We start from the raw sequence: 12,764 nt of genomic DNA on the forward strand, positions 1-12,764 counted from the left end.
CCCAGCCCAGAGCGGGCTGCTGTAATTGATGGGGAGAAAAGAAAAAACAAACTATGCAGCTAAAGTGTGAGATCAGGTTAGGATTTCTGGGCCTCGGAGACACAAGTCCAATATTTCTAGGCTTCACTTTCAAGGATTTAATTATATTCGCAAACACCCGATCAACTTGTTTGGATTATGTCTTATTTCTATTAGGCCACGTAGTGACAAAATCGGACAAACGTGACTTTCAAAAGTCTTAGGTGAATGTATCCACACGTTACAAATGAGTTACATCGTCACCTCCGTTTGAGATGAGAAAGTTGCATGTGAGTGTCACGGAGTCTTTTTCACACTGTCATGTGTCTGTGCTACAAGGAAATATCCCACTGGGTGCAAATCCGTGATTCGACTCCACTCGGTGTCCATCCCCGCAGCAGCTTCCCAATTAAAAATGGCTACGCCAAAATGAAAGCTTTTCCGTTTTGCGGACCTCTTTCTGACATCTGTTAAAACCTTTTTTGACGTTTCGTATGTTAACCTCTGCAACACGGGGTTTTGATCCCAACAGGAACTGGGTGGCTTGGAGAGACTCTGGCTCTGTAATTACAGGCCTCCTGAAGTAAATTATAGCTATTTGTGTCTCGTTCCTCCCATCTGGACCACCCAGGCGGTCTGTCCTCTCCCCTGCTCTCCTTCTCGCCTTCGTTCCTCAGCCCCAGGTCCGGCCCCAAAACACCCGAACTCTGCAGAGTGTCACAGCAACCCTGCTTACTACTGCTCGAGTAAACTCAGCTCTACCTTTTCTTGTTCCTCTCATCCTTTTCTCCCCCTTTTTCTCTTTCTGAACTTCTCTGTCTCCCACTCGCTCTTTTTCACTCTACCCCTTACTCTCCCTCTCCACTCAGCCTTAAAGAGACAGCTCCCAAGAAATGTTCCCACCCTGAGAAGGAAGCTCTTTTGAGTGTGGAAAAAACGTGAAAAGTCGGTGATTTTTATGGCATTCACGACAAGGAATCATATTTTTTTTGTTTTTGTTTATCGAAAACAGAATAATAATAATAAAAAACAAATAAAAAAAAAACATTTTAGACCATACATAAAAGAAAGACATGTATGTGGTGTTTTTTAAAGGCTTATATATTTGAGGAAGCATGTTTGGTGCAAAATGAACTTTGTTAACTAGTCTTACCACCACAGATGCTTTCAAAGCAGTCTGGATACCAAGAAACTGAAAAAGTGAAAGAAAACATCATAACAAACCCAACAAAACTGTGAAACAAGGTTTTCTACCCTTCTATTGACAAATGTAGTGTGTTTTTACAGATATCTGCATGTCCTTTTCTCTCCATCGGATCCTCCAAAAAGCAAGAAATCCCTAAACCAGTGTGGCTTCTCACACCTAAGATGATGCCAAGACTTTATAAACAGCTGATTCTGTTCTTTGCACCATCTATAGACCTGATCCCAGTTCCAGGCCCTGCTAGGTCAGACCGGGCCACCTTCAAACTTCAGTGTGGTAGATTAGCTGGATTAGGGGGCCCCTGAAAGGCCCCACGCTGTTACGGAGGAAGACCCAAAACGAAGAGGGCTTAAAGTGACATGTATGCTTTCACTTGCTATACGTAGTTGTTGTTTTTGCCTCATCTATAAAGTGTGTCAACAAGAGAGGAAGTCTCTGTTTGCTTTGAAATTACAAATTTCAGAAAACAATGTTGCTCAGACCAACATAAGACTATCTGGCTGGCCTTCTATGCAACATCCCTACACACTCACTTTAGGTATTTTCTATATTCGGAGCCACCAGAATCCAGACTGCGGACCAAGGAACACCCATGTACCATGGCATTCCCCCAGCCGGGGCGCCTCCCAGCAGATGGGCCGTTCCTCCATACAATCCTTCAGTATGGCTCCACACTGAATGCAGACCCTTTGTCATTCAACCCTTCAATTTCTTTCAAATGTTTCCCAACAAACAGCAGAATAAAAAAAAAAAAAGGTCTTTTTTCCCTCAAATGGACCAAAACTTTCCCAGCCCCGTAAAACAATGCCGGAACCGTCTGTGGGAGGGTGAGGCTTGGGGGCGAGAAAGAGGATCTGGCGTGTTGCTGTCTTACCTATAGAAATACACTGTATCTGTTCGTGAGTCATCAAGGATACTATTGCTTTAGCAGAGAAGCTGCATCAAATCAAGAAAGCAACAGTCCTCACTTCTGCTTGATTGTAATTTGGCCACTCTGCTTTTCACACCTATCCTGCAGAAACTGTATCCACGGCCAAAACAACAGGAAAATCAGTTTCACTTACATTCTATTCAGATGTGCCAGTGGTGTTAGCCACCACACATAAATTTCCACCACGGCTGGCATTTAGGCACTTTCCATTTCCATATGTATAGGCTTGCCTCTGCTAATTATGCTAATCATGGGCAGTGTTGGCCACTGTGAAAAATAGTCACATTAGACACTCCACTGACCGCTAATACTGCTTAATGTGTGGTTGAAACATACATTCATCCCAGCCTGAAAAGCAAAATTTTTCCACGTTGCTGGTCTCATTCAGATGAGAAATGAATTTATTGAGCCCAAGGAGGATTTCTTTTTTTTTTTTTTTCCTCCCCTTCCCAAGTACCAAGAAAATGTCCAGTCTCTGTCTCCATCACTCTCTCTTTACTTTTTATACTTTAGTGGTGTAAAGACAGACGCAAATGGTGCAAACTCTAAGGTGACTGGTGTCGCTTTATACCGTGCAAACCAGAGACAAAGGTTGCTCTTCAGCAAAAGGAGAAGGGGCGCCACAGTATTCTGATTGAGGTTTTATTATCCTGCTTTCTAAGAAGATTGCATTCAGTGTGGCTGAGACTTGACCGTCCACTGCCAAGATGTTGTTTTTTAAGATTTGGCACCAAGACATAGTAAGTGACTATGTTTTTCTGAGCTGCACAATATATGAAACGTTGCAACATTCAAGAGTGCAAAAGAACCGCCGTGGCAAAGTGTGGATTGTGTGCAAAATTTGATGTGCAATCGACGTTGCAAAAATATTTGATCATAGTTACTTTTATTGACTGAAAGCTGATCTAAATTTTAGATTCAGGGACGCTAACAACGGTGGACAGCGATGGTTATACTGTGAGAATGGAAATGAAAGAGAAGAGGGAAGGAAAAGTAGGTATCATCAACATCATCGCATTGTAAAAAAAAAATAATAATAATATTCCAGTATTGTGCATCCCTCCATATTTCCAACATGAACGTTTGACTAGCCAGTGAAACGTGATTAGATCTGGTGTTTGGGCTTGAGAAAATGACTGCAGTCAAAATAAATGTAGGTGAGCATGTGTCTGTCATCTGCATATGTATATATTTCTGTTCTGAGTGTGTTTATTTGTTAGGGGGTGGTCCTGGTCCGTCTGCTGAAGCGTGCGTGCGTGTGTGTTGGTGGCGGTGGATGCTGCTGAGAAATAGGATGGAATGAGGTAGTGTTGAATTGAAGGATGGAAGGAAGGGGTGAAGTAAACATTTGGAAGTGACCCAGGTTGACTCTGGTCTTGTTTGTTCTCTCTACCAGTGAGGTCCCAGGCCCTGAACGCTGGGAGTTTATTTATCTAGCTGGGGCACCGCCGCGCACTATTCACCTCCAATAATGCCTCATAGAGCTCCCTTTCTCTGTCTGAACTGGGCCGCTGTGTGCACTCCGATGAATTATAGCATTTACCTGCCGCGCCGCTCCGAGGTTTGTTTAGAAAAACCGCTCCAAGCTCCCGAAATGCCCACGTGTGCATTCGCTCATTTGCGTAAACCCAGACGCGTCTCTCTGAAACCAGCCCTTTCTTTCTGATTCCGATCAATCCGGTTCTTGATCTCCTCTTATCCCCTCTGATTTCACATCGAGCTAAACCAGGACTTCATCCCTGGGCATTCACACCCATTTGGACTGCGGAGAGTCTCTACCGCCCCCTCTTTCCACGCTGACTTTTTATGGGACATGTGGCGTGGCTGCAGGGCCCTGTCTTGCTACATTCATATTTGGACAGCTTGAGTCTGTGTATATGTCTGTCATGGCTCACCCGATCCCCGCCAAGAAAGATGAGTTTAGTTGATGTCAGAGTAAACACCACCTCTTTTACGTGAAAGCCCGTTTCATTTCTTCTTTTTTTTCCGCCTTCTCCCCCTCCCCACTTTCTCTTTTCCAAACAAGTCTTTCAAACAGCACATTGTAAATTGAGAATAACAAGGAGAAAAGGCAAGTATCTAAACAAAGTAAGAAAAGAATGCACTGTATTCTGGTAAACCTTTAGGCAAAAGAACGCAATCCATGTGGCACGACTCTGCTGGGAAATGAAGAGATGCAGGAGACAGTCTCACACTTGATGTTTGTTTAAGTGAGTCAGGAAAAAAAAATAGCAGCAAAAAGTGGGGAAAAACGTGTGAGAAGGCCATAAACCTTCCACCCTGTTCCTGCCCCAACCCCCCTATTGTCTCTACTCATCCCTGTCTTCTTCCTGCACCTCTTTTTATGATCTTTCCTTTCTGCTTGGGAACAATAAAGACTGTTGACCAGGTCACAGCATCAGCTCAAACAAAATAGTAGAAAAGTGGTAGCAGAGTTCAAAGTTTAAACCTTGGAGATGCCATGATCTTAGGGCCCCGACATTGGAATCGGCCAGTTTTGAACAGCGTTCGAGTGCTGGACAATGTGATTTTGGTCTAAATATGTGAAATGGACAAAAATAAAAATAAAAATCTGATGAAATTTTAGGGGGACACATGCTTTGACGTATACATTCTTAATTTCCCAAATCAGAGCCAGTTGGTCAGAAAATAGAAAATCTGCAATCTGTATGGGCCAGGAAAAGCTTGGCTGGAGCATCTCTATTGGACTGCGGATAGTCTCTACCTCCCCCTCTTTCCACGCTGACTTTTTATGGGACTTTTCTCTAGCCCTTAGTTAACTGAGGAAAAGAGACAGTCTTCATAATGGTTCATTTTAAAGCAAACTCTGTGAGGCATTACCAGAATCCAGTCGTAATCCTTCTAACAGACTAAACACCCTGATGCTGCGGCTTTTAAATCTCTCCTACCCAGGTGTGAGGGTGAAAATCAATCCTCCTGCTTATGAGCTGCACGTTCCTGTTGCAAATGCATGACAATACTTGAGTCAAGCCACAAACATCTAAGCCACTAAAAGTAAGACGGCTAAAACCTTTCAAGATTTCTGACACATCTCCCGACGTTTAGCCCTCCTCGGACTCAGGCCGCTGTGCTTCACAGCGTTTTGGTCCCGCAGAAAGGGAGGAAGCAATTAAAAAAGCCCCGGTGGCCTGACTTCACAGAGCAGGTAGAAACATAAACAGACGCACACACAAAAACGGAGGCAGGCGGACAGAAACGCAGCCTGGAACTCAAGCTGAACACGTCTGAGGTGAGAAAGATGAGAAGTTTGTTTGTGTTGAGAAGTTGGAATATATGATGGGAACCACATGCACCTACAGCACGACCGGGGCGTCAACACTCGCAGTGTTGACTCCCAGCGAGGAAACCCCGACAAATTAGGACAACTGCAACACAGTAAGCATCATTAAAACCCACTCAAAGAGACACAACAATATTTTGAGTCTCTTCGGTTGAAATCTGCTGTTTTATTGGTGAGCATGTCGCCCCCCCACCACCACCACCTCCAACCCTCCACCCCATTCTCCAAACCCCTTCATGTTTTCTGGCTCACATACAATAGCGCATGAGTGTGTGTTGCTCTATGTTTGTGTGTGTGAAAGAGAAACAGAGAGAACTAACCTCTCCTTGTTACCGAACCACTTTACTCTCCATTGAGGCCCTAGCAGCTTTGTCAATGGGCTATTGGTGGAAACAAGGCAGGCAGAAACTTTAGAAACATGGCCACAGCCTCTTAAAGGCACAGCGCTCCCTCTCAGCAGCAGCAGCAGCAGCAGCAGCAGCAGCAGCAGCAGCAGCACCCCCTTCCTCTACTCCCCTCCTGGTTCAGCTCTCTGAATCCCGCAGCAAAACAACTGGCACACAAACAACTAAACATCTCCTTTAAGTGGGCAGCTCGGCCAATTAGCTCTAGAGGTAATCCCAAAGATTTACACTAACCGAAGCAATTAGAAACAGTGGCAAATCATTCTGTTGTTCCTGTTTCTCTTCAGAAATGTACATTTTCTCTCCTTTAGCCTCAGACTGATCATTTTCTTCTAACTTTAACAGAGAAAGTTTTTTTTTTCTTTTTTGTTTAAAAAAAAGCATGCCCCAGAGGAGCATATTCAAATTCCGGTGCAAGTCAAGCGTACAGGCTTCCCAACACTTGTCTCCCGACACCAAGCAGTGTGTGGGGGAGACTCCTCCGACACCTCCGCGCCGGGCCCTGTGGGAGCCGCCTGTTCCTGTCCTCCAGTGACATGGTGGGCTTAAAAAACCCTATAGAGTCTGTTTATATTCACCAACTGCTGTGGCGCTTTTAGAGTGTGCAAAACAGGTGGGTAAACTTCAGCTGCATTCACTTATATATATTTTTTTTCTTCTCACTAGGAAGAGAGAAGGACGAGGGAGGAGAGAGGAGGAGGAGGAGGAGGCGGGGGTGGGGAGGTGGGGGGTTCAGGGAGGTGGTGCCTGCTTGCCTCTTGTTGAATGGAATCCAAGAATAGTTAGGGACCACACAGGGAGCTGGAAGAGGGTGGGGGGGGAGGGGTCAGAGCCCTCAAAGATGGCTAACCATTCACACAGTCCCATCTGCTGCGGGGATCAGGCCCGGCACAGAAAGCCTGAGGGTTTAAAAGGAATTTGGCCAGTGTGAAAAACTAAATGAGGCTGCCTTTGCCTCTGAAAATGAACTTATATCTAAAAAACACAGGCGAATGAGGAGAGGAGGGTTTTATGAGGGAGCTTTCATGGTCAGAAGCAAAAGTACGTCCCTGCCTGACAGAAGCCTTTTAAAGTGGAGATGTCAGAATTCTGTTTTCAGGGAACGCTGCACAAACAAACTGGAACACGAGTTCAAAGAAAAGGCTATCCCCATGGTGTGTTACAATCAACAATTCAACTATACACAAGGATGTACCCACAAAACAACAACAACATAAAAACAAACTAATTTATGAAAAGCATCATTTTTGATTCATCAAAACCCTAAACTGTGCATCTGCTCTTGTCAGATCAGCCAATCAAACTAGAGGCCCTGTCACCTAGCTCCCTCCCTCCCATGGCACCAAGGTGACACTAATATGGCCACCCTGCATCTTTTCACCAGCCATTATTGCCATTCAAACTCTTGTTAAAAAAAAAAAAAAAAAAAGAGCTGGATCTGTCAAGCCTCAAAGCCCCCGCAGCAGCTGTGGAACCTGAACCCAACAAAACAACAGCACGAGCAAAGAATTTCACCATCATTCCTCCTCCGTGCCCTCTCTCCAAGCAAGACATCTCTTGAAACTCACCTTCCACCCAGAGCTGCTCGATGTTGGTTTCGATGGATGCCACCCGGAGTCCCACAGACAGAGCCCCGAACACCAAGAGTCCAATGAAGAGCACCTTCCCGCAGTGCCTCTGGATGTGGCAGCCCAGAGAGAACAGGAAGGCCTGGAACCTCGCCCGGATCCACAGAGGAGCTTTCTGACCTACTGCCTTTCCCTGGACGCCAGGCAGGATTGGAGGGGTTAAAGAAAGGGACATTATTGCAAAGTTACAACACGCAGGCCAAATAACGCATCATGCAATGCTTGCATTCAGAAACAGGATCCAACATGAATACTTTAAACTTAGCTAAAGACTACAGAAGAATACTGCACTAGACCTCATTGTTTGTTTGTTTTTTATCCATATACAGATACATTCAGTGGACAGGCTGGTATCCAGTGACATTTAGGATTGGGGGAAATAATTCCTATGTATTATAAGTGACAGTGACATGGTAAAGTTAAATACTCTAAAGCTAATTGGATGCAAATTTTTAAGTTATAAAGGCAGCTATGTTTCTTTAAAAAAAAAAAAAAAATATATATATAAATATATATTTATATATATATATATATATATATATATATACAAGCAAAAGTGCAACAAACAAGCCTTATTCAGTGTCTGAGCAGAAGTGCAAACTAAAAAGCCTGCATACTGACAGAACAGCCGGTTACAAATGGGGTTCCAGCTAATAGAAACCATTCTGTTATGTGCCTTTCAACGCCTTCTCCTCAACAGTTTAACTTAAATCTGGCCCAATCCGCCTCATGGTGTGGGAGCCATTCGTTAGAAATGTCACTGCTGCTGCTGCTGCAGAGGACATAGCTTTCTGGTGTTGTGGTTTCTCTCAGCGGTGCTGAAACACGTCCAAGCATCCGGGCGGTCCAAAGATGCTTTGTCAGATCAAACTGAATCAGTGAATTCCTCTACGGGACCCACCACATTTCCAAACAGACCCGGGGCCAGTGCGCTGCTCTCCGCTGGCTCGCGCAGAGCCGGGGAAAGCACGCACTGCACGGCTGCAAAACAAGCCGCTCCGCCGCTGATTTGTCTCAGGGACAAACATGAATGAGACGCTGCATGTCCATTCAAACAAGCCGCTGTTATCGCATGAGACCGACTATTTTCCAGTGAAGAACTAAGAGACATTATTATGTATATATATATATATATTTTTTAACCCAGATCCTGATTCTATAATGAGAATTCAAAACCCCTACTCTGGTTCACACACGCACTCTCAAATCGGGTTCAGATGAAAGCTTTTTTTTTTTTTTTTCATTCACTTTTGCCGACTTGAATGAGAGTAAATCCCGCACAGGCTGCGAGTGAAATGCATCACCTTTGAGATCTGTTTAAGTGCGAAAGCGGCATGGCAGTAGCTGGGTCTCCGCTGCAGGTCTGTGTGCGCAGGCGGCTGAGAGCGCGTATAACTCGGGGGTAAATCTCCAAAGACGCCGGACCCTGGGACCCCGCGATCCGAGGCCATAGTCCAAAGAGAGTGATCGGGGCGCGGAGCGATGCGAAGGGGAATCGATGCTCGACGTTCAGGAAAGGCAGTAATCCGACATAGACGTGGAGCGCATCCAGCACCACCGGCGACAAACTCGCTTTTCTACTCTTCCACGGAGCCAAACAAGTCTCGAAACTCCATCCCGACATTATGCGCCGAAATCCGTATAGATCCTTCAGTCTTCATTCGTCCCGAGAGTTGGTGAAACTGCGTCTCAGAGAGGAGCTGTAGTAGTAGTAATAGCAGTAGTAGTAGTAGTAGTAGTTGGAAAGCCTAACAGTCTGAGTCCGTCCGTGTCAAGTCTAACTCCGATCCCGTAGCGGTAACATTTGGAGAGGTTCGCCTCTCGGCAAATCCTGAAAAGGGAGGTTTGATGGAAAAGTGCTCCGGCTCCCATTGGCCAAGGAAGAGGCAAATTACTTTGCAAACATCGCCTATTATTAGCTGCTAAGCAACAGCTCACCAAAGTGGAGAGAGAGGGGGACCACCCAGGCTGCCGCTGCCTGGGCTTGGGGGGAGGTAGAGGAGGGCGGAGTGGGTGAGGGAGGGACGGAGAGAGAGGAACTCTTTCAATAAACTCTGCACGCGCGCACGCGCACGATCCTCGTGCACAAGCCCTCTCGAGCTCGTCTAACCATTCCCAGCGACCTTCCAGTTTGCACATGCCGTCAATTGATGAAGCAGCGCCGGGCATGCATGCAAACAGTTCTCAGCTCCGCTGTTTCATCAGCGCAGGCCAATCAGCGAGAGAAGAAAAGTTAATTCAGCTTTTCAGACTGGAATGTAAACATGTGATTCCGTTTTCTTCTCTCTCTCTCTCTCTCTCTCTCTCTCTCTCTCTCTCTCTCTCTCTCTGCACGTTTTGTGTGGGAATTGCAGATCTTTCAACACTCTTTCTATCACTGTAGCCCATCTCATGTTTGAAAAAGCTCGAGAGCCTCTCATTTGTGACAAAATCCCCAAATCAGGTCTTTTTTTTTCTTTTTCTTTTTTTTAAAAGTCAGATCTGAGTCTTTGGTGTATGAGCAGCTTGCAACAGACAACTGTGGTTAGGGCTTCAACAGCACCTTGCTAAAGTGGGCTTAGTCAGACCCCTGGAGATTTACAACATTTTGGTACTTTACTACATTATGTGTATTTTATTAGCGATTAATGTGACAGAATCAGACAAAATAGTGTTTGATTGTGAATTGGAAGAAAAATCAGAGATTGTTTTCAAATATAGCAGCCGAATGAAAACTATAAATATTGGCGTTTTTGCCCATCAGTTTTATGCAAAACATGAATGGAGAGCAAATTTAAAGAGGAGCTTTCAGATTTTCCATCACATTCTCAGCTGGATTCACATCTGGACTTTGACTGGGCCTTTCTACCACGTGAAAAATGCTCTGATCTAACTTATTTCATTAAATACTATCATGCTGAAAGGTAAAACTCCAGAACCGGTTTTCTTCTTGCATTTAGGGACATCCATTTTCCCATCAGCTCTGACTAGTTTCTTTGTTGAAAAACAAGCATCTCCACAGGATGGTATTGCTACTGCTATGGGTTACCATAGAAATGTTCTCCTCAGGGTTGTATCCAGCACTTATTTTCCTCCACACATCATTTTTTTTGCACATTAAAAGAAGATGAATACAAACTTACTTCAAATTCATTTTTTAATTTCTTTCAGTAAAAATGTCAATGTTCCTTCCACTTCACAGCTATGTTCTACTCTGTGTAGGTCAATCACATAAACCTCCGATGATATACACTGAATTTTTATTTTAACTCTACAAAACGTTTAGGAGGTATTAATACTTTCAGAAGGCAATTTGCACCAATAACTGTGACTTTCCGACTCTTGAGGCCAAAGTCATCTACAAAAGAAAAATGTAACCGTTCTCTCCGGTAAAATGACAACAACAAAAAAGTAAGCAAAGGAGGTGTACTGGAGTAATTTTTCTACACACACATCCTTTTTGTCAACACCGCGGTGCTGCCTGGTTCAGTGTGACAGCCGTATCTCCAAGCAGGTTTTTGGAAAACGTCCATGTCTCACCATGCATGACTTCATAAGTTCAGAAAGCAGAGAGCAGAGAGAAAATAAGTAAAGAAAGAAATGAGCAAAGGAAGGAAGAGAGGAATAAAGGAAGAAAGAAAGAAAAAAGTAAAGTGAGGAACAAGAAGAGAGAAAGAAACAGAGAGAGAGAGTGAAGAAAAAAAAAAGAAAGCATTCCCAAACCTGACTTAATTTTTAGTGCTCTGCTAATACGAGCCCCCATTGGCCCCACTCATGACTGTATCGGGGGGGAAGAACAAACACAGCCCGATTAGAGTCATTCTCTACCTAAACATCATTCTGAGCCGGCGTGAGGAACATTTGTCAGGCGGCTGGTGCTAATGTGGAGCCTTTTAGGTGCCAGTAAAACAATCTGAGCTCAAATTGAAGCGATTTGTTGCATACGCAGGTGACGCTGTGAGAAGCCGGGTTTTTTGCCGACAGCGATGAAGGTGCTTGTAAGTTCAATGTTGCCGTTTGATGTCGAACTCCTGCTTCCATCATCACTATTTTGCAAAATAAAATAACACAGGCTTCAGTGTGGTGAAATGAGGCGGATATACATTTAAATAAGATTATGCTGACTTTTTATTTATTATTATTTCTGTTTCCACTATACTTGGCACAGTGTTTCACAGAGGCACCGGAAAATGCTAAGTTTTCACCTGTATTTTTATCCAGAATTTGCTATTTTTAAGTTTAATTGCATAGTTATTCACCTGACAAAAAGCGTTTCTGAAAAAGCATTTTACATTATGATTGCAAACAATGCTTAAATGTATAGCTTCTCACCAACTGGCATTTTATAATCAACTCACTATTGTGATTTTGATCCAACTAAACTGAATGCTGTCAAATCAGAATTTGACCTCAAGACTGATTCTGATTGAAATAATATGAGATAAATCTGCAAGCATGGGATGATACTTTTTTGTAAAGTGTCATTATTAAAAAAACTATAAAATTATAAGTCTACAAATAACAAATTTCCCATAGACAATTTTGCTGAAGAATAAATATGTAAACACCTGTAAATGAAATGAAATGAGAGTTTACTTAATGCTAAAATGTAACATATCTCCAACAAATAGTGATGAAAAAGAGGTATAAAATCAAAACAAACTAATTCCAACACAATCCCTTTCAGGTTTTCTATTTTTTTTTATGAGCTTAATCAAAACATATTCAACTGTGGTTAAATTTCTTTTGTCCCCACTGAAAAAATTGCAGCGTCCATTCATTAGTCACATTTAATTTTAAAAAATCTTGGTGCGCAAACCAGCGTCAATAATCATTGAAAATATGGGGACGGGTCTGAATAATGCTTCAGTTGCTGCCGTTCACAGCATTTACACAAAGGGCCAGAGCAAGATTGAATGTGGCCCTGGGTACAGTTTCATTTGGGGGCCCACTTCCAGATAAGCCTACTGTGGTTGCTAGCGGAGAGAACAACCACAGGAAATTTGTTCTCACTGATAAGAAACATTTGCAGAAAATATGATCCTTGCTCATACAAAATTGGCAGATAATACTAAGCGCTATTTTATAATAACTCTAAAATAATGAAAGGGATGAACTAATATTTCAACCTTTTTCTCCCATTATGCTGTGATGCCCTGAGCAGAAAGTCACATTGCTGACATCTGCCAACTGATAAAGTGCTTCACTTTATGTATCTTGTTGCAGATATTATATGCTGCCCAACAACTCCTCGCTGTCAGTCACTGCCACGCGTCTACAAATACGCCCTCCGTCTCTA

General features: G+C 43.6%; 1 protein-coding gene across 1 annotated transcript in view; it reads right to left on the bottom strand.

Moving 5' to 3' along the window:
- Window positions 1-9,737, bottom strand: part of ptch2 (patched 2) — a 32,746-nt gene extending 23,009 nt beyond the window's left edge. Inside the window, exons 1-2 of the mRNA XM_015034897.1 lie at window positions 8,791-9,737; window positions 7,427-7,619 (exon numbers count right to left, since the gene is read on the bottom strand). Coding sequence (XP_014890383.1) covers window positions 7,427-7,619; window positions 8,791-8,937 — 340 coding nt within the window. The 5' untranslated portion in view covers window positions 8,938-9,737. The remainder of the gene's footprint in view (window positions 1-7,426; window positions 7,620-8,790) is intronic.
- Between the last annotated feature and the right edge of the window lie 3,027 nt (window positions 9,738-12,764).

Source organism: Poecilia latipinna, unplaced genomic scaffold, assembly GCF_001443285.1.
Source record: "Poecilia latipinna isolate Pla-1442-1.1 unplaced genomic scaffold, P_latipinna-1.0 Scaffold316, whole genome shotgun sequence".
NCBI classification, from domain to species: Eukaryota; Metazoa; Chordata; class Actinopteri; order Cyprinodontiformes; family Poeciliidae; genus Poecilia; species Poecilia latipinna.